Source organism: Taudactylus pleione, unplaced genomic scaffold, assembly GCF_031769625.1.
Source record: "Taudactylus pleione unplaced genomic scaffold, aTauple2 ptg000046l, whole genome shotgun sequence".
Classification (NCBI taxonomy): Eukaryota; Metazoa; Chordata; class Amphibia; order Anura; family Myobatrachidae; genus Taudactylus; species Taudactylus pleione.
Window position 1 is genome coordinate 761,096 of NW_028284448.1, and position 23,134 is coordinate 784,229.

The 23,134-nt window shown below is 32.6% G+C and overlaps 1 protein-coding gene across 1 annotated transcript in view; it reads left to right on the plus strand.

The window, feature by feature from the left end:
* GRIK2 (glutamate ionotropic receptor kainate type subunit 2) overlaps window positions 1–23,134 on the plus strand; it is a 755,896-nt gene that overhangs the window by 547,531 nt on the left and 185,231 nt on the right. The window contains exon 11 of the mRNA XM_088460433.1: window positions 6,812–7,035. Coding sequence (XP_088316559.1) covers window positions 6,812–7,035 — 224 coding nt within the window. The remainder of the gene's footprint in view (window positions 1–6,811; window positions 7,036–23,134) is intronic.

A 23,134-nucleotide genomic window follows, 5' to 3' on the forward strand; every position in this document is an offset into this window, starting at 1 on the left:
AATAAAATCAGGTTGCATATTTCTCACTGCAGCAGAGAAAATAATCAATCATTTGAGGGTATAGCATATTTATTATAACAGGTGCATAGATGAAACACTAAGTTTGAAGAAGTAGGTCAAGCAGGTACAGTACCACTATTCACTCTCTTTGGTGACAACTTTCTAAAGTCTCTAGTCAGTGACACCCTTTTTGTTTGGGAATACCCTGCTGTTGCTGATTATTTTTGCTAATTGTGATACAAATAGTACTATTTTGGTACCAAGTGAGTGTGAAGCAATTAGACAGATTTTAAGATTCTCAGTAACTCAGATAAGAAATTTCCAATTTGGAAAGTATACAGAAAACAAGGAATTAGGGGCAGCACTAGTAGAGATTACATGATTATCCTCACCTTGATCATTATTTATTAATTAATTAATTTATTATTATTTTATTACCAGTTTTTTATATAGTGCACACATATTCTGCAGTGCTTTACAGAGAATATTTGGCCATTCACATGGCCCCAGCGGAGTTTACAATCTATATTCCCTACCACATGCTCACATATGTATGGTCAGTATACAACTTAGATAGAACACAAGCCTAGGGAAAACAGAGGCTCTGCAGACAAGTACACTATAGCAGAGGTCATCTGGTCTACTATAATATATTCTTGACATACTGTATTCTTTGAAAACGAGGCCCAGATTATTCTGCTCATCTTCTACCATAACCTGTGGTTTTAAGAGTAGTTTTCCATTTAGGATGTTCTCTGCTACTCCATTGACATTGGGTGACTACAATAATATCATGACTAACATATTCTCACATGTTTATAGCATGTAAAAATTATTCTAGAGCCCTCTGGCTGCTTATACCACCTGGATACAATATGGACCTTTGCTTCATGCTAACACAACTTCCAATATTTCAATGATGATTATATATTTCAAGCATCATAGAGACTACAGTTGAAAATGGAGCTGGATGTTCCATACTGTCAAACATATTATATCTGAATGACTGCTGTGTACATTGTAGATGTTTGGGTATATGGGTTAAATCAATTTCCCAGACTTGGATCTACTAATGCCTACCCTTACTAAAGGTGTCTTCAGTGCAAAATTTCAAAATTCAAATGTAAAAAGTGCTGGTATATTTTCTTAACAATCCTCAATACATGTTTACTTTTAATCACATATGTTTTCACTTGGCCTCAATTGTAACACCTGTAGCAGGACCTATTAACTTCTGTAAAAAGTCCAGATATTTTTGTCTGGTGTAGAACCCCTTTTTGGGCCTAAATGTTTCAACCATTATGGGAACTAAACAACTGCATGATTCTTTGATGATATAATTTGTACCCCTATCCCTACTTAAGAATTGTGGCTTTTCTCCTTTGGCCTGGGCCCCAGAGAGATTCCACAGGCCCAGATACTGAGAGGAGTGTGGCCAAATTCAGGGGAGGCATGGCCACACACCCTCAAAATAAATGCAAAAAATGTTTTCTTGGTGCTGCTCTGCACAGGAGGGGGGCAGTGGGCACAGGACGGAGACATTTGTTCCCCTCAGCAGATCTGCAAAATGGGTCAATGTCCCCCATAGAAGATGACCTGGTTCCCCGCTGGGCCCCTCCAACAAGTCTGGGCACAGGTAATTAGTTCATGCTCCCCAGCCCCTCTTTGCATCCCTGGCTATAACTGCAGCCATGTGATTAAGTTTGGAGATTTATTCAATAATATTCAGGAGTACTTTTCTATTCTAATAAATTGTCCATTGTAATTATTTTAAAAAAATTGGATTGAATGCAATGATTCATCACATAGATTCAATAACTCCTATGCATTAACTGCCATTCTAGTATACAGTAATGACAGGAAGTCATTTTGTTGCAGCTTTTATTAAAAAGTAACATTGGCCAATGGAGTGGTAAACAAATCTGATATTTTGCTGCAGTAGGTTTTAAGATCACTGAGACTGAAAACTCAAAGATAACTTCAATGGCCTGCAATCAAAGGAAAAAAAAACTCTGTTTATTCCAGGTTTTACAAAGATCTAGACTGACTCTCATAATCATCATCATCACCACCACCATCATCATCATCATCATCATCATCATCATCATCATCATCATCATCATCACATCCCGTGAGGGGTATGTACTGCCATCTGCTGGTCACAGGGTGGGAGAGAACAGATGACTCACACATCCATTCACCCAGTAAGTATGTGCAGTAATGATGACTTGTACAATGTGTGATGCACTGTGGAAAACTATATATCAAATTCATGTACATTGCTAAATAGTATAAACCAGGGGTATTCAACATCCAGCCCCGCAGCCGTTATGTAACTATATATCCCAGCATGCCATGCCACAGTTTTATCATGCCCTAATAGAAACACTATACAGAGCATGCTGGGATATGTAGTTTCACAGCAGCTGGAGTGCTGCACATTGAATATCCTTGGCATAAACTAAATTTTTTATCGTGTATGGCGATTGTACAATATGTGCTTTCTGTATTTTGCAATTCTGTCTATATTATGAGGAAGAGTAAGCAGTGCAATTGATCTATACAATCTGGAGTTCCACAAGATTTTATTTTAATAATTCAACCATACATCTATATCGATTATTAAAAGTGACTCACTCCTTTAGCATAGGTTTTGGCAGCTGAGGTTGTTTTGTTTTTGGAGTGAGGTGCTGTGACTATAATGTATCTGACAAGATCCTTGCTGACAGTAGATCAGTACTTGCATTGCTATACAATTTTTAAGCAAATATAATAAGTCAGATATGAGGCTTAACAGGTAACCAGGATATAGTAGAGACATGGGGGTGTAATTACTAAAGTGTGTATTTTTAGAAGTGGAGATGTTGCCCACAGCAACCAATCAGATTCTAGCTATTATGTTCAAGAATGTACTAGATAAATGTTAAGTAGAATCTGATTGGTTGCTATGGACAACATCTCCACTTCTAAAAACCTGCACTTTATTATTATTATTATTGTTATTATTATTATTATTATTATTACCGTCCTTTATTTATATGGTGCCACAAGTGTTCCGCAGCGCCTTACATAGTACATAGAACTAATAACTGAACAAAAAACAAGTAACTTACAGTACATTACAGTGCAGGACAAGGACACGATTTATATACATTGCTGCAATAGTGATTAAAGCACTCACAATAAGCAGCCGGGAGTTGGCAGTCATGTGTTAGGTGCCCTTATGGGGAGTAAAGAGTAGAAGAAAATGTAAAGAGAACACATGAGGGAAGAGGTCCCTGCACGTGAGAGCTTACATTCTAGTAAATATACCCGTTGGCTTGAACAAATGTGATTTCAACATAGCCTTCAGTGTGGGATCTGCTTAATCATTTAGAACTTGAGCTAATCACCACAGGGAAAGTCAGAAGATTATGTTGTCAAGTAGAATGGAGCTAACAGAAAAATAACAATAAACATTAATACACATTTGTGTTGAAAAGTAAGCCATACATGTTTAAGATTTAAAATCATTAATACAATTCAGGACAGACCCCAATATTAAACAAAAATAATTAAACATATTCTGAATATCCATAGTCTAAAAACAATCATTCTGATTAGCTGACTACTGTATATGCGTCAAGGATCCATATTTCCATATTTCAAAATATTTACTTATCTCAAACTAATCAGTTGACATGGCTTACTAATGATCTAATTCACATACTGTAGCTTCTTCAACTCTTTTCAATATTCTGCTGCCTAAAATACATTTCTTTTTCTGCTCATATATAAAATAATCACTCTACAGCAAAAAGCAGCATATGTGTTAAATTAACAGTTTTATTATAGCTCTTGTGTGTTTATTGCTATAGATTGTAAACTTGCAAGCAGAGCCCACCATCTGTTAAAACTCAGTCTCACTTTATTACAGTTTGTCCCCAGTTGTAAAGTATTACACTAAATGTTAATGCATTTAAATAAATGGTAGTAATAATAATAGTAAATAATATGCAAATATAGTTATATAGAAATATCTTTATAAGAATATTGATAAAAAAAATCTTAAGGTTGATTTAAAAAACTAACTCAATATACTGTGAGCAAAGCAGAAAGCTAGCAAGGATGAACTTTGACATTTACAAAGAAAACTAATGCTGTAGGGAGTCTTTTACTGAAACATTAAATATTGTCATTTTGGTTACAAAGAAAACATGTTTTTAGTTCCAAGTATCACATCACATAACATAAAGTAATAAAGGTATGTTGTTACTTTTTTCTTGAACATTCAATATAAAATCTAAAACATCATTTATAAATATTTGTTTTTAGGGATTTAGGGCCTGATTCAGCTGGGAATGCAGTTGCTAATATGCATTCAATCAGCAGATTGTTGCATACTTCGCATGCATATGCATCACAGTGCGTATGGGCAAACTAGCTATTGCGATCGGGACTGAGATCACAGTGACTATGCAGACCCATTGCAGAGTGATTGACAGGAAGTGCAATTTGTGGGTGATATTGGGGGGATGTTCGGTTAAACGCAGACATGCCAGTGGGTTTGAACGCTGTTGCATGGGCGTGCATAGATTATCCACTGCGATGTCCTATGCAGCCTGAGGCCTGATAGCATGCAATGAAGTTAGAAATTTCTCAGTAAGGTCAGAGCTTGTGCAAGTGTGTGTGAGGCTGCAATGGTACTCGATTGTACCAATGTTTTCTCAGTCTTGCTAAACATTACGAATGTATGTAGGGTAAAGTAGGCCTACTAATGTAGTGCTCCGGCTGCATTGCAATCACAATGAATTAGAATACTGCAGTTGTATTGCATGCGTAATCGCTATTGCATTCTCAGTTGCGTTCCTTAGTGAATCAGGCCCTTGGACTAGAAGAAACCAAATAGCAATAGTTAATTTTATATTATCACCAAAGCTAGGTACACACTATGTGTACCCAGCTGATGGCCTGACGCGATGGGATGATATATTACACTATCTGTGCACACTGCATGATGCGGTGTACGATGGCGCAATGTGTCATTCCATGCTTCATTTAGCAGCATGGCATAACTCATTGTATCATTCCATCTGCTGTGCAATACAGTAGAGAAGACAATATGATGATCAACTCGCAGGCATGTGTAAACAGGTGTATACACTATGCAATCCGAACAATATATCATTCCGATCTGCCTATCGTAAAATGTCTCACATATTGTGTACCCAGCTTAAATGTTTTGCACTTATTCCTCATTGGAAATAAATATTCATTAGTAAATGTACAAGTCATTATTAATGGGATGGGTCATGTACCATAAGTTTAATATAAATTAGTACATTTATATCAGTAAGGCATCACATATTTCCATTGGTCACCTCATATAAGAAAAGCTATATCAGTGTGATATCTATACACAGATGCATATTTAAATAAATAATCAGTGTAAATTTGTAGATATCTTTCTCAGTTGTTCATCATGTGAAAAACAAAAAGTTATTACTTTTTTAAAAGATATTACTATTTTAGATTTACTTAATCAATATGCGGGTTTGATCACCTTACTGCAATAAGAAGGGGCTTGTATAACATCTTCCACTTGTGTAGAAACTGGTATTCTTATTGCATATGAAATTCTTCTTCCAAATGTGCCATAACATTTGTAATACAAAAATACATAGTGCGATATTGTAATGGAAGCTTGAGAATTCTTTGAATTTTATGTTGTGTGCTCACCTTGGTAGCACTTATGTAAGTGTGATAGATTGCATCCTCAACATTCTTCATTTCTAGTTGAATTTATTAAATTGTACAGCATTAAATCCTTCACATATAGTAAAACTTGCATTACAGAGAAGACTACAAAGCCAACCAAACCACAGTGACACCATGATTTTTCTGCATTTTTTAGATAAATCCAGCCCCGTTCTTCTTAAATTAATTATCTCCTTATTAGTTTAAGTATTGTTTTAAAAAGACAAACTTGACCCTTTTTATGCATTTTATGGCAGTTTCTCTTATTACTTCATAATATGTTCGAAGAAGTGAGCATTGTAGAGTAACACAGTGAGTGTCATGTTTATAAAAATGTTTCTATAATGACATTGTTACACTATGTGCTGTATTTAATAATTTAATGTTGTAAAATGTCAAAAATTGGAATTGAAAAATGTAGAGTGAGCAATATGCAACATTTCTATAAGTGCTAAGCATGATAGGGTATACCACAAAGAGGACATATTTTATCCACCTACTGTCACCATATATGGTGAGGTAAGGGGCACTAACTGTAAATCACATTTTGAATTTAATTTTTTTTTAAAGAAATGCACACTACATTTTTTCTTTCTCTTGAGTCTACTCTGTGCCAAGGGAGTTTCTTTTGTTTGAACAATTCCTGTGAAATGAACTTGTAGAACCTCTCAATTCCCTGCAGGTAGTAAAAAAAAGATTGTGAGACAGACATTAAAAAGTTCTACTATGTTGGTATGGCTATGGTCATTTACATTTTATATTGTGATGAAAAAGAAGTAATATAGCAAAATACAATTGCAACAGCTTTTGTTAGCATTATATTTAAGTAATTAAACACTGCAACATTTTTTTTTATTTGCTTTTATATGGAAATATTTATTTATTATTCTTAATTGCAACTTCTGGTGGACTTGTATCACACATTTTGTTTAGACTCCTAATTTGAGCTTACTGTATTAGAAAAGACCTTTCAACTTGAAAATTTCCGTTTTTGTATTTTTATACATTTATGTACTGCATTATATTATTTTTACTGTAACTAATTGGCATTTTGTCTGTATTTTTATGTCAACAGAAAGCTGACCTTGCAGTTGCACCACTGGCTATTACATATGTTCGAGAGCAGGTCATCGACTTCACCAAACCCTTTATGACACTTGGAATAAGTATTTTGTACCGAAAGCCTAATGGTACAAACCCAGGCGTCTTCTCCTTCCTGAATCCTCTATCCCCTGATATTTGGATGTATATTCTGCTGGCTTACTTGGGTGTCAGTTGTGTGCTCTTTGTCATAGCCAGGTAACATATCTACCTTTGTGATTGTTTGACAATTATGTTTTTTGCTGTTATTTATAATTGTCAAAAGTCACATGTTATATTCTTTCAATGTTTTATGCTTATGATGTTCTATAATGCAAGTCCTATTTAAGACTCTTACCAATAATTGTTATTAGGAGAACTGTAATATATTATATTATAAGATTAAAATGACAGAGTTTGGTTAGGGACATATTTGTGCTACTTATGGCATTATAAGCTAATGTGCAAATAATTTTTAAAACATCCTTAATGTTTTTTGTGATTACATATGCAAAATGCACCACACAGGCTATATCTACACCTTAGTTTTTCCTATAACTACACTGTTTCAAAATTCCTAGACTCATAACCATGCCAATCTCTAACATTCATAACCATTTCAAAATCTGAGTACATCATTCATGCACATTCCATTCAGAACCACAATGTCTATTGTAATACTTAACAGCATACTATACTGCATAGGCATCTAAACTACCTTCGCAGTGTTTTTATTTTAGCATAGACTATTTTTTTTTACTGTTTGACTAAAAATTGTATATTCCTGGATTTTAAATTTTAACAAAATAGATTACATGATGATTTTGCATAACAAAATTCATAATATAGAACTAATCACTGGGGGATTGTTTTTCTTTGACCACATAGTAAAGAATAATGGTGCAGTAATAGTATTTTATTATTGTATTCCTGAAGTTAAACCTAATGAAATCTTGTTAATTTTTATTATGCTGACAACTTCTTATCATTAGATACAAATATAATGATAATGAACAATACAATAGAATGTCACAATAAATCTCATTTAAACCATAAAAGTAGTAAATATAACCTAAAACTGCTGAAAGGGTAACATACCAGTACACAGTTTAGTAATATAGAACCCCAAGAAGATAGATACAGCAGGATGGTGTGTTTTAATTTAGTATACTTAATATACTGGATATGGATATCATGTAATAAATATATGTATCACTCTACTGTGTGCTGGTGACCTGTCTTGACAGGCATTTCATGTGTAAACCTCAGGGATAGATAGATAGATATTATAAACTGAGTCTAGGGAGTAACATATTAAGACAATTGATCGGTCTGTGAGCACCAATTGTATTTATGTGAGTAATAAACCTGATTAACAAAGAGTTACTCCACTGGTAAAAAGATTTAAGCATTTTTTAAACTATTGTTGAATAAGCAATGCATAATAATTAAGGTGGGGTAAAGTTAATTAAAAATAATTAAACAGTAAATATTTTACAACCCCTGCCTCCATGTATTTCCCCCAAAATGTATTCTATTATACTATAGTAAATAAATAAAAATTGTGTTAAAATATAAGATTAATAAATAAAAATAATTACAATAATTAAAATAATGCAAAATACGAGCACTTTGCAATTCTACCACCATAGGCATGCCACCTGGACAATGTTGCCTTACCATAAATATATGCCTGAAAGTTAACATGATAGTTCAAGCATATGAAAATGTATTAACTAATGTCTAGGTAATCAAAGCCTTTCTTCATGGTGCTGCTTTTTGAAAAAGCCTTGAATTCCTTTTTATGCACAGCACTGTTAAGGCACATTTGACTGACTTTATAAAACAGCTTATCATTTCTTGCTGGCACATAGCCAAATAGCAATTTCAAATATTGCTAAAATGTTTCCTTAGCTATTACAACATTATGGTATGAAGTGTTTTTCAGGCAGTTTAAGAGTTTCTGTAAAGTCATAAAAGAAGTAAAGAACCAACCATCTCTCTGTGCAGGTTACTATGCTATGTTAATAAATAATACATTAACTTTGATTTAGCTCACATGTTTATTTAATAGAATTCACAATTTATTCTGCATGGTTTTAGCCTTCAGAAAATATTGCCTACTTTAAACTCCAGCTTTTCATTTCCTTTCCCCAAAAGAGCAGGAGATGATAAGCCAACTATTTAAAATGTCAGTAATACTTAAATATACTGCACTTAAATTAGTCCTAAATAATATTAGTATAGCATTTTGTATGACCTCCACATAGGTAATACTAAGTTAAATAAGAAAATAATAATACAAAAAATAATTTTAAGAAATCTATTTCATTTATTGATTAAAATAATTACTTATCTGACATTGATTACATTGTACCTATTAAAAATAAGTAAATAGTATTATTTTTTTAAAGTCTGTTAATTATTGCATGATTGGATCTTTTTCTGTAGAATACAAAATATAATTTTTAAATTAATGTGTCTCTTAGAACAAATGAGTTAATAGTGTGTTTTGTTAGGGAGATAATTGCTAATTCTAATCAATTGTTATTATTTTTAAGGAGTCACACAACTAACATATTTTATTCTATATAACTTGCTTTGAATTAATAAGACTTGTTGTTTAAATCTTTTGTAAGGTAGCACATAATTATATCCAATTTCTGATACAATTTTATGTTTCATACAGTATATATTTGTTCATGCTGCAAGTTGTTCCTTCATAAACAGAGTATATTATATTTTATTTAACTTCTCCCTTTAACAATACAATGTTTTCATTTCTGCTACCATTGATAGAATTTTTTCCAGCTTAAAACAAATGAAATACACATATGTTATTTGTAACTTTACATAAATATGTCTACAATGTTCATCTTTATTTCTAGTCCAATTTATTTTTGTCAGTGCTAGCTTCTATCATTTCTGCCTGCTCAGCTTTTAGAGACCTCTTGTGTATTGCTCTTTCAGAGCTGATTCAGAGTTACAATAAGTAGAACAGATCAACAAATGAAGATTAAAAGACCACAGTATTCCAAGGGGAAACAAGGGCAATAGCATAGGTTTATTTCAGCAGTCACAATGAAAACAAAGCTCTCTCTGTCAAGTAAACTAAATTAAACAGATAAAAATACATCATGACGTAAATAATTTTACTATGATATGAATGTACTGGTCACAGTTTTATTTTGTAGAAGTGACATTTTTAAATCTTGTGGTCAGATTTTTACATAGATCAGTTGGCAAAATATTATATTTTGGAACTTCCTTTCCAAATGTCTTGATGGCTATTTCATGGGAGTTCTTTTTTATGTAATATTTGAAAATAGATGATATTTCTATATTTTACATATTATTTAAGTTATATGTAGATTTAATAACAGTAGCAAACTCTGGATCATTGTAAATCTTAAAATGATAAATATAGGCTGTAGACTGCAACTTTGATAGCATGTTCTACATTGAATGTAATGGCCACTTAACTGGAGAATTCTCCGCAATATAGAGTTGTCTTTTTTATTGTACAGTTATATTTGCTTCAAAACAGAGTCATTATGCATAAGAAATCATACAAGCTTGTGTTTTTTAAAAAACTGTATTTAATATACTAATAATAAATGATTGGCTATATTATAGGTACAGGGCCAGATTCAATTCAATTGTGTGCAAAAAGTCGTGTTTGCCGAAAAGCATTCCCAGGGCAAAATTCTTACCTCATTTGTCAGTATTGTTTCAATCTTTTTGCATATTTTTGCTATGCGCACTCCCACTTTTCACCCTATCCAATTACAAAACACACAAAAATACATATGTGCGATAATTGCGCATGGTGAAACTAGCAAAAACTGACATAGAAAATCAATTTACAAATGTATTATAAAAGTATTGTAGGTTCTAAAATTATGTCAATTGGCTAGTATATGCATATTTGCATAGGTGTTGAAAAATTATAAAAGGCATTATTTTTTGGAGAAAATAATTGCTACAGTTGAATTTGGGATACATTAAAATTGGTGATAGTATATATTTGTTTCTATAAAGTGGATTACATTTTTTTTTAAAATACACCTGCTGCAGCCAACTGCAATTCTAAAAACACCTTACATCCATACAGCCTCCCAAAATACATGACCCAGTACTTTAAACCCATTTTACAACATTTTTTACATTTTCACCCCAAATTGACATGTCATTATTGGGGGGAATTAAGCATTTTTTTTTTGCCTGATTAGTCATTAAGGGGGGTATCCAAATCATTCTGAACAAAAATAGGGATTCTGCACATTTTATCACCTGTACTGAGATGGGGAAATTTTTTCGCCAGTTCTGCCTAAGCAAGCACTCTGGCAATTAAATAGCAGGATACGCACATATGCGCCAAAACTTCGCACCCAAACATGACTTTTTGCACCTCATTGAATACAGCTCATAATATATTATAGGTTTAGTACCAACACAAAAAAAACTGTAATATGAAATTCCTAATATTAATTAGAAACAACTAAATCTGGAGCTATAAACCTTTTTAAACAAACTGCACATGCTATACTGGCATGAAGATGATAACATTATCTTTTTGTAAGACCTATTAGTTTTAAGAAAATAAAAAATTTGCATTACATTTCTAATTTTTTGTGTCAACTGAAATGAAGATTCAAGAGCCAAGGAAGGTCTTGATTAGCATGCATAGTCCTTCAGATATGGCAATTATATGACCTTAACATAATATTAAGAACTTGTCTATTATTTTAAAGTAATATATAATAATATTAATATATCATTCAATAGAAACAAAACAAGTGATACTGTATATTAAAAAGTTAATAATCATTTATTTACTCTTACTATAGCATTGCTGATATGCAAATAAACCACCATAAAACTAAAACCAACTCCTCCCACAAATATTTTATGTAGTTTTAAAACTTGTCTAGGTTTATCTCATTAATTTAATATACAATAACCTACAGGTATCTTTAAAATCGTACTCTGTACAAATATTAAGATTATGCAAAAAATAGTTTTAGTTGTGCTATTTACTACTATATATTGTATAGTGTTATTTATTATTATTATTTATTAACAGTTTCTTATATAGCGCAGCATATTCCGTTGCGCTTTACAATTGGAAACATTGATAGAATAAAACAGGGTAATAACAGACAGACATAGAAGTAAGAGGGCCCTGCTTGCAAGCTTACAATCTATAGGGAAACAGGCATTGATACACAAGGATAGGTGCTATATATATTGCAATTTGGTCTGGCCAGAATGCAGAGTTTCTTGGTGGGCTGCATGATCCAGTCACACAGGAATGTCGGCAAAATGTCAGGAGTATGTGAAAGAAAGACAATATGTGAGGTAATGTGTGGACTGTGAGAGGGGATGTGATAAGATATTTATAATAAGTATTTACTGTTTACACTAGCTAGGAGCATGTTTCAGCATCACTGTCCAAATACAAATGTATCAAAAGCATAATATGCTCTTTCCGCAATATTGAACAATCATTGGTGAGAGCCTTAATGCATTTTAGGAGGTGTTTTAGAATTATGTGTTTATAGATTATACAATACTGTACCTCAGTTAAAAAAATATACTAATGTACCGGGATTCATATAAGAATTCCTTATTTGTTTTTCTTATTCATCATATATTGTGTATCTAATTTTTACTAGTATGCTATCATTTTCATTTTTTTTTTTTCCTAGAAACATAAGTTTATAATGAGGTTGAGAGTGTTTAGGTAGGCTGTCAATGTGACATTTCTTTACATAAGTAAGATATGTTTTCTCCTTGCTTCAAATAATTCACACAATACAGTATATGGAGGAGCAGCAAGCAAGTATGAAGGAGTCATTATCTACAAGTAGTTGATACTGTACAAGCCAATGCATTTTTTTAGCATTTTAGTAAATGTCCTTATTAAAACATATACACCTACAGAAAAAGTGAGTGACCAATTTTTTTAAACTGATTTTAGCTGATAATAGTAAAAGTAATTTGCCATACCACACTATAGATAAACCAATGTGGAACAGTTACTCTTAAGAAAAAACAAAACAACAACATACAACTCTATAGTATAAGTATACTATAGTAGAGTAAGGAAACTTTTCCAAGACTGCTGCTTTCACATGCTACTGTAAATTGCACATATTTTTAATATATATTTTGGGCATAATTAAAAAAGAAAAAAATAAATTGTGGTAATAAAAGTTTATTAGTACCACATTCATTTATCTATTTAAGTCGTACACATCAAATCATTGGAAGTTCTTTAATTTCCAAGCTACTGCTTTAGATGTTAAAATAGATCTATTTAAAAACATAGTAAGTGAAAATATATTATGGGGGTACTCAATTAGCTGCAAAAAGCCACTTTTTTTGCAAAATATGGCTTATCGTGGGAATAAATACTTATTGCACAATCCTAATAGCCGTGACTTTTGTTGGTGCAAATTCTGCATTCTCAACAGCACCTCCTCCAGCAGATGAAACATTGTGGAAAATCCCTATTTTAAGGTAGAAATGTTGGGCTTAGTTCAGAGGGTGTTCTTAAGACACCCTCCTTAATGACTAATTAGACAAAAAATATTTTTTAATTAGCTTAATTTGGGCAATAATAACATTTAATTTTTGGGGTGATAAATTGCAAAGTGCAGGAAAATGGGTTAATTTTCATGGGGAAGATATATAGGGGTGCTATTTGGATGGGTCATGTGTTTTTAAGATTCTATATGGGTGTTAGAGGCATATTTTGAAGTTTTTTTTAAGTGTCTTTAAATGATACAAATATATATGTATAGGCATTGTTATGCACCCAAAATTAAAGTAGAACTATTATTTTGTGTAAAAAAACACTTGCTATCTAGCATTATTTGACTGATTTATAAAAATGCACATAACATCCATTTGACACAATTTAAGACCCCCAAAAAGTTTTATTGGGGCCATTAATACACATTTATACTGTTATCCTATATCACTTTGGCTTTTTGGGGGTTACTGGCAGATTCCCCCATTTTCATCTACACTTATCAAGGGTAAAATCAGCAAGAATTATTGTGCAAATGCTACAATGAGACTTGAACAATTGAATTTGGCAAAAAATGGGAGCCCGCATAGACATTATAAGTGAAGTTATAGTGCGAAAGGATCGAAAACTTAATGCACAACAAGTTAACGGTTAACGCTTTATCACGGTTAATTGAATTCCTCCTATGGCTGTCATTTCTAAGTAAATTATTAAATTATGCTATATTATAAAACTTTAAGTTTGACATTTGTATAACAGGTTGCTTTTCATTATTTCTATAAAGTTTTTCAAAAATACTTTCTAGCATGTCAAGCAATTTAGTAAAAGTCAATTTAAAGAGTGAAGCACACTGATGCTAAAACTATGTAAACTAAATAGTTTTACTGGATCTCAGAATAATTGTTTAACATGTACACATGCAACTGCATTGATATGAATTTATGGGGTTTAACATTCAAAATCCACCCACCATGCATGCCCTAATAACAAAACTATGGAAGGGCATGCTGGGATGTGAAGTTCCATAGCAGCTGGAGGGCTGCTTGCTGTACACCCCTGGTCTAGAGTCTGCAGACTTTGTTTAACAATCATTTAATTGCAGCATAGTTATATGTACATATAAGAACATTTCAATGTTAAGAAATTATTCAGTATCTAGCATTTTTCGATGCCTGTCATTCTCAGATGTGACTTTTAATGTACATTGAAGGGCAGATGTGAATTATTATGCTGCTTACATTTGCTACCTATTTTGTTTTGTTGTTCATTGCTAAAATAATCTGCTGTCAGGAATGATGTTGTCAAAATGCATTAATATGCCAAATTCAGTCAGGACTCATGAGCCCTAATATTTACCTAGTCACTTCCATCAATTTTTCCAGGCAGAAAAAAATGTTAGATGCTAAATATGCACATTGTGTTGAATTAGGGCTTGAAAGGAAAATATTCTACAAATATTTAAACAAAAATGTTAGTAAAAATATTTTATGTACTGCTTTTAGTGGTAATATTTTAATGTATAAAGAAGTATATAAAAAATATTATATCCATCATTAATCTTTCAAACTGATAATGTACATAAGAAGCTACTGTTTTTGCCCACAGCTTTGCTCATGTGTATGACCGTTATTGCTCATTGGATTTAATTTTATAAAGACAGTAGTGGCATTTAATTTTGTGATGTATATTTTATATTGTAGACATTGATCACAAAATGTCTATGTAAACAATATTTGCAGTTTTTCCTGTAGGGATTAACACAAAAAGATGCGTTGGGCTACTAGCTCATGAGAAAGCCATGTATGCTGCCCATTGGTGCACAATCTACTGGATTGACAAGTATACTGCAACTTCATGAGTCAAGATAAGATGCCTGATTACTGCTTAATGTATAGTTGGATTTTCCTGTGAAATAGATCCTGATACACATATATATATATATATATATATATATATATTTCAATATGCATACAAATACTGTATAACTGTTTGTGTTTGGGCTGTGCTATATATGTATATATATTGTGTGTGTATGTATATATATATATATATATATTTCGTCATTTTGGAGTTGAGCCTGTGCAATTTCTGATAATTTTTTTTTGTTTCCATAGTTCATAAACAGTCCCTAAAAGTATATTTGCCTTCAAAAATATATTTATATGCATCTAGTAATTTTTGGCTTGAGGAGCCTGCTCACTGCACGTGCCAAGTGTCAAGCATCTAGTTTTTCCTTTATTGCTCCTCTCCCTGATGACACATTGAGATACTACATACCTCAGTTTCATTCTAGCTGACTAAGGTAGACAATATTGAAAACACAATTCAAATTCATCCCTTGATTTTTGTGTCACGCAAGAGTGATCAGACAAATCAAAATTCTGAAAAAACAATGTTGGTGCCATAGTTTATACTTAGTCCCAAGTAGTGCATTTCTCAAAAAAATGTCTATGTACAGTACAGACACAAGCATTACAATTTTATTATAAGTATAGATAATAGTACAATTCAAAGGAGTGCAGATGATATATGGCATAATGCACTCCCTACTTTAAATTGTATGAATATTAGAAATTACAAATATGTCTACATTAAAGCAAGACTGTAGGCTCAGTGCTTTTATGCAGGACCTTGAAATTTGAGGTGACCATATATCTATACTAATAATAAAGTTGTAATGTTTGTGTTTGTACATAGAAACTTTTTGGAGAAATGTACTCCAGATGCTTGACACTGGGCGCGTACAATGTGCAGGCACCTCAAACCAAAAATGACTATATGTATATAAATATAATTTTTTGGGGACAAATATACTTTTAGTGACTGTTTATGAACTATGGTGACAAATTTGTTTTTTATTGGAATTTGCAGTCCAAAATGACTATATGTAAATATATACAATATATACTTATATTGCACACCTGAACACAAACAGTTGTAAATGTATGCATATACAAATATATATATATATATATATATATATATATATATATATATAAAACTCAAGATCTATTTCACAGGAAAATCCAACAATATATTAAGCACTAATCATGTAACTTATCTTGGCCTCTATAGTTGCAGTATACATGTCAATCCAGTAGATGACACACCAGTGGGCAGCTTTATGTGGCTTGCTCACAAGTTAGTAGCACCAAGCATCTTTTTGTGTTAATATCTGAAGTAAAATCTCTAAATAATATTTACAAATACATTTTGTGATCAATGTCTACAATAAAAAATATACATCACAATATTAGATGTCACTAATGTCTTTGTAAAATTAGTTCCTCTGAGCAATAACAGACATCCACGTGACTGAAGTTGTAAACAAATGCTAGTTCATAATAAGGCAGGGATAGGGTGCATTATTGCTCATAATACACATGCTTTTCTGATAAACACCAATTACAAACAATGACAACTGAATTTCCTGTTCATACATATTTTGTTTCACTGATCTATACCTATGTCATTCTATGTCATTTCTACCATTAATAGGAACACATGTCATGAAATTCTGTGGTGAATTTGCAGATCTACATTACACAGGAATTTAGTGTGTTTGAGATCTGATATCAACACTTCTGTATTCATTTTAAACAATGATGCATTCTTTACAGAAACAAAGTTTTGGCTTCACTCTCTACCCACTGAATTGTATTCTTGTATCATAATATGATCTGAAAATAAACTTTAATGCCAACTGCAAGATGCACCAGCATTTTAGAGATCAAATGTAAATCATTCCCTTCCCTCCCCCTGAGTACCCATACCTTTAACAGAAATATAAATTATAAACACCACTTCTTCATATCTATCCAATGTTCTTTGAGGTTTTGACTCCAATATGCTTTGCAATGTGTTTTCTTTGTATATGTGGGGTGAACATATTTGAAGCAAGTATGAAAAATGCTAGTTATTGTTTGTTACCGGCATTTTCAAGTTTGTAATGAGGAAAGGGCAACAACTGTCATCTAAGTTGGTTCAGAATATGCATCAAAACTTTTATCATCTAAAATGAAGATGTGGGTAAGTCCTAACCATGTTTAGAAAATTTAATAAAGTTTGAAAATATACATCAAGGCTGAACCATATTAATAGTTTTGAATTGAAGTACTACAGTATTATTTATTATTCATGTTAAGGTAAGTAATACTTTTCCAAGTATATATGCATATATTGCATGTGTATTTTTATTTTCTGTTTATATGCATGCATTACATTCATATATACACAAACACACATGTTGCCATATTAGATAAGACTAGCCATTGTTTGGAATGAAACAGTGGACCTGATTCAGAGTTGGGAATAAAGTGAGATATCTCTCTCAACTGTGAACCTGAACAAACCATATTGCAATGCAAGGGGTGTAAATACACACATTTTTTTACATGTGGGGTAAATACTGGCAGCTTTTGCATGTAGCCCACAAATACTGCACAGCTTTATTATTACTATACAATGTAGATGTCAGTTTGGAAACACCCCTCCCAAATCTAAATCTATCTGCACATTTTAAATCTTCCCCATCTGCAGTGCAGCATGGTTTTACCAAGATGATCAGTTGAGAGAAATATCTCATTCTAATCCCAACTCTGAATCAGGCCCTGCGACTACAAAACATATTATGAAATCAAAAGGTTATAGCATAATAGAGCACTTGGAACTAAATTGTCAAAATGCTTATGTCAACTTTTATGAGTCAACACATCTAAGAATACAAGCTTGTTTGGTGTAAATTGTTGCAACAAATTAATAAATGTGATCATAAGATATATAATACCAAAGTATAATAAAATATTTTTTTTTATAATTTGGGACTGCTGTAGAATCCAAATATTACTTAACTGAATGAGTTAGAATTATATCTATAATTTTAATTATGGAAGTCCCATGCATAAGCATGAAGCTCCTTCTGAATGCAAATGATAAACTTACACTCTGTATTATACAAGGAAGTTCAAAAAGTAACAAAATCATATTTGTATTGAGTAAGCATGCACAGAGGTTTTCCACTTAAATTACCTCTCCACCTTATTTTTAAATGTTGTTAAAAAGTGTTAACTACAGTACCCAAATTTTCCAATTGTACTATGCTGGCTCACAGCTCTATGCAGCTCTCTATAGCATTTGGCTGTGGGCTCACAGCTTCATGGATTTACTGACCTACTTCTCAGGGTTATTACCATGTTTCCTATTTTAACAAAGGTGGGTTATGTATAAAAAGTGATCATGGTTAGATAGCTGTTCTTTCAGGATATCCAGCTGCTATAATTGAGTAAATTTGGGAAGTGTAAACAATGTTTCCAAAACTGTACAATTTATAACAATAGTAGTATGCTGCAAACAACAAAAATCAGTGCTATATCATCTGCTAAAAGCAAACAAACCAAATAAAGCTTGTGATCAAGTGCACAAACACAGGGTAATATTAAGTGATTATTATTTCTCTTATTTAAAATGTGATGAACATGATGTACTAGTAGGGACTTCTGTTGGAATATTGTAAGTTTTCATTTATATTTTTAATTATTTAAATTCCTGTTTCTATTAAATGAATTTAATGTCTTTAAAAAAATGACCACCAAATATTACTATTTTTTTAAATGTTGTCATCAATATATGTTAAGTAAGTACAGTTTCATGACAACAACATTGCAATTTCCAGTGCTTGTAATATTTAAAAAATTAAGCTACATGTGTTTCAAAGTAAATTGTTAAAATGACCAAAAACTATATTAAGCCTGCAATTGACTAACTCATAAAGTGCAGATTTTAATGTTGACAAAATAATGGGATACATTCAGAAAATTAATTAATAATATTTCAAATATAAAAAATAAAATTGTCAAATTGCTTACTACTTACATACATAGACACCATGTATTGGACTCATCTTATTACAATGTACTTTACACTAGCCTATACAGACTTTGGCCAACTACAATTTGAGTCTGATAATAATTATAGGACTCACTAATGTTAGACTGGCCCAGCAGTCTTTAATGGTACAATGACATCCTCCCATTCACAAATATACATGTTTGGGATATTTGTCTCAGTGTATAATAAAGCTAAGGAACTCTTAATCAGATGTCCCCTTCTTGTCTGCACATATAGATCTAGTATAACATGGATCTAACTGTGACTGTCTTAATAACTGCTGTTAGATTCTTACACTGAACTTACAAATAATGGCATTAGGGAGACCTGTGACAGCCTCCTCTAGTTAATGTGAACAATAAATAATAATAAAAAAGTTAACCTACTCTCTGTATGTTCTAGACAATAGAGCTACACTATACCTTAAATGAATGATGTGCAAGAGGTGGCCCTAGGGTCATATGTGGCCCTCCAAGCCTGCACTTGTAGATACAACTGATTCCTGCTTTGTTGTCATATTTGTTTGCTATAGCTGACAAAGCTTGTATAAAATGCCTTTGCAATTTTATTAGATATAGGTTTATCTTTCGTTGAAGAAATATATTAAATGAATTTATTATTAAGAAAAATGTGCAGCCCTTTTGACCATTAAAAGACTGCTCAATGAGGCCTTGAAGTGTTTCAGATTGCCCATGACTGCCCTAGATGAAGGACATATTTTTGGTACACCAATACTCTTGAATAGGCAATTGATTTTTGTGCTAACTTACTAGGGTTGTGCTAGTAGGGTCAAAGTGACTGGAAATAATAATTAAAATATATATTTTTCTATTTTTCCTGTATAAAAATATACCCTTCTATTTTGGGGGATGCAGTTATGAGACTGGTGGCCGCATGGCCAGCAGTCTCAATCCCAATAGTGTAAACCCGGCAATAGATTTAACATTGGCTTTGAAACACTGATGCCTATGTTAATCCCGATGCCAAAACACCAAGGATGCCAGACCAATTGTCCTCTCTGCCGGGTAAGTATACACTTAGCCCGGGGATGGGAGGGTCAGGCTTAGGGACCCCCAGGGGAACTTATGGGTAAGCACCCCCAGGGAATGTTAGGGTTAGGCTAGGAGAAGGGGAGGTTAGAATTAGGCACTAGGGTGGAGGTCAGCGTTAGGCACCCCCCCTGGGAGGGTAAGGATTAGGGTGCAGGGAGGGTTGGTTAGGTTTAGGCACCCATGGGGGGAAGTTAGGGTTAGGCACTAGGGGGGAGGTTAGAGTTAGACACCCCTAAGGGAGGGTTAGGGTTAGGGGGAGAGAGGGGAGGGTTAGCATACTTACCACCTGGCATCAGGATCTTCACCTGTCGGCCTGTCACTGTCAGGATTTGAACCGGTGGCTCTTGACCCATCGGTATTTCAAACCCATTCCCTATTTTGGTTCCTAGTACTCCTTTAATCCTTTAATGTGGTTTAAATAAGCAGTACATTTATTAAGTCTGCAAAAGTTCTGAGGACATAGAGGGAAGGTTCAATAGAAGTTTATAATATATTATTGCCTTTATAAGTTGTGAAGGTTGATCATTTATTGCACTGACTCATACACCTTTATTTTCATTATGGTCACTCCCTATTTGACTTACTATACTGTGAATCTTTGATAATAATAAGACCAAGACTATTATCCCTTACAAAACACACCTGTCAATGTTGCATATTTTCAGCACCATTAAGGGATATAGCCTATCAGCAGAGTCTTTAATGAATGTGTGGGGATTGGGTTGATTTGGTGTTGTGTGGGCAGAGCTGGGCATAGATTTTAGGGGGTAAAATTTGTTCCCATTTTAAAATTATTATAAATAAGTAAAAATGCTACATATACTGCTTGTTCATGAACAGTGAGAAGATGCAAGCTCTACCAGTTATTCATTCCCTTCAAATAACGTGGGACCTTCAGTTAAATAATACAGGCAAATGTACATGTGAAGTCAGATAATTACCAATTGATCATTTTTATTTGTACAGTACAATATATAACCTGCTCAATTGACATTATATTTACTTACTTAAATAATAAGAAATCTATCCTGTAGAAGTGCACAAATATGTTTAACATAATTGAAAACCAAATGAGTATATTTTAATACACTTGGAAGAGAAATTTTGAGTATTTATAGCACATAAATAAAGCCTACGACATCAAAACGATTACATAGTGGTTTTATACGGTAGATTTCCAGAGTAAAGAAAGGAAATCGCTCATTCTTTGAGACTCCCAAGAGATTTAGTAGCAGTACATAGCAAAAACAGTGGCAGAATATTGATTGTTCTTGTTTAACCTGATGATGCTGTTAATTATTAACCTTTCCACCTCATTTTGTTTTCTTAAAAGCTGGCAGGAACTGGAACTTTAGATTAGATAACACTAACTGACTGACATTTAGTGTCAGAACAAAGACCTAACATCCACTTTCACAGAAAAAGCACTGGTTACATAAACAAATATGTTAGTATATTACAAATGCTAGCGACTTTGCATTGTGTAAGTGTAAAATATATTTTGATACTCATTAAACTTTTTTATTATGTAAATTTAAATAGATTTTGATAAATGTAACCCTTTGTTATCTGACAATGTGCAAACTGAAGTGACTAATTTCAAACACAATGTACATGCAAACATTTCATTGTATTATTCATCTGGCAAAAAATGAAATAAATCAATATTTATTGCAAATGATGCATATTAAAACCTATAGTAACACCTGAACAGTACAAAAGGGGCCTATAAAGGCTTTCCAAAATTTGTTTCTGCCTCTTAACTCACCCTAATCATTTACAATGCAAATAATGATCAATAGATTATTTATACACAAAATATGACATTGCTAGAACTTAAAATCATGATAAAGATGATGGGATTCACAAACATAGACAGATATAGGCTGTAAAATGTGTTTTGTCAAGCTGACAAAAAGTAAATTGGAAGATATGCCTTGTTGATATTTAAAGGCTACCTTAATTTTTTCAAAAAGTTACTTATAGAGCAAGCTTAATTAAGATAGATACAATTGTTAGACCATAATTTATAATAATCTATTTTCTACTGGACAAAAAAAGAAATAACATTTACAGAGCTATGTTCCTTCCTTATATTTTCAGAAGTGCTCAAAGAAATGTATTATTACAATAATATGAATTTGTAATACAACCTTGATAGCATTCTAGTCCACAGAGTGAAAATTGAAATTGAAAAATAAAACCTATTTGATATATTTTCTTGATTGTATCTAATTTATACAATGATAATTTAGTGTATCTCATGCATCAACAAGTCTAATACCAAATAGGTCAGTGATTTATGTTCAAGAATTCATAACATATTTTATGTACAATCCTTTTTTTCCTGATATGCTTTCTAACAGCTAATCTCTGAGCATTTTTTGGTTGTTTGGTAGGAAAGTATGCAACAAAATTTACAGATTTAAAAATGTATTGTGTAAAGTTTGCTTTGCTCCACTATCTGTGACTCATCCTGATGAAAAAGTCCAAGGGCTTTGAAACGTCGATGCTACAGATGTCTCATTAATGATTTAAATACAGTTTGATTTTCACAAATGACTGGGAGTGCCACCTTGTTCTCTGAAAATGGAACTCTGGATTCTGCATTTTTTTGAGGAAGGCACCCTGCAGATGTCGGTATTGTCCAGAGTGCCAGACCTATTGGAGTATATATATATATATATATATATATATATATATATATATATAAGTTTGTTGGTGAATATCTTCCACAGCTCTCAAGGTAAAGCTACCAAATCTTATATAGTTTATTTAGTATCAAAAAAGTAAGCTATTAGACCAGATACCAACAACAAGACAAAGCAATAGAGCGACAAAT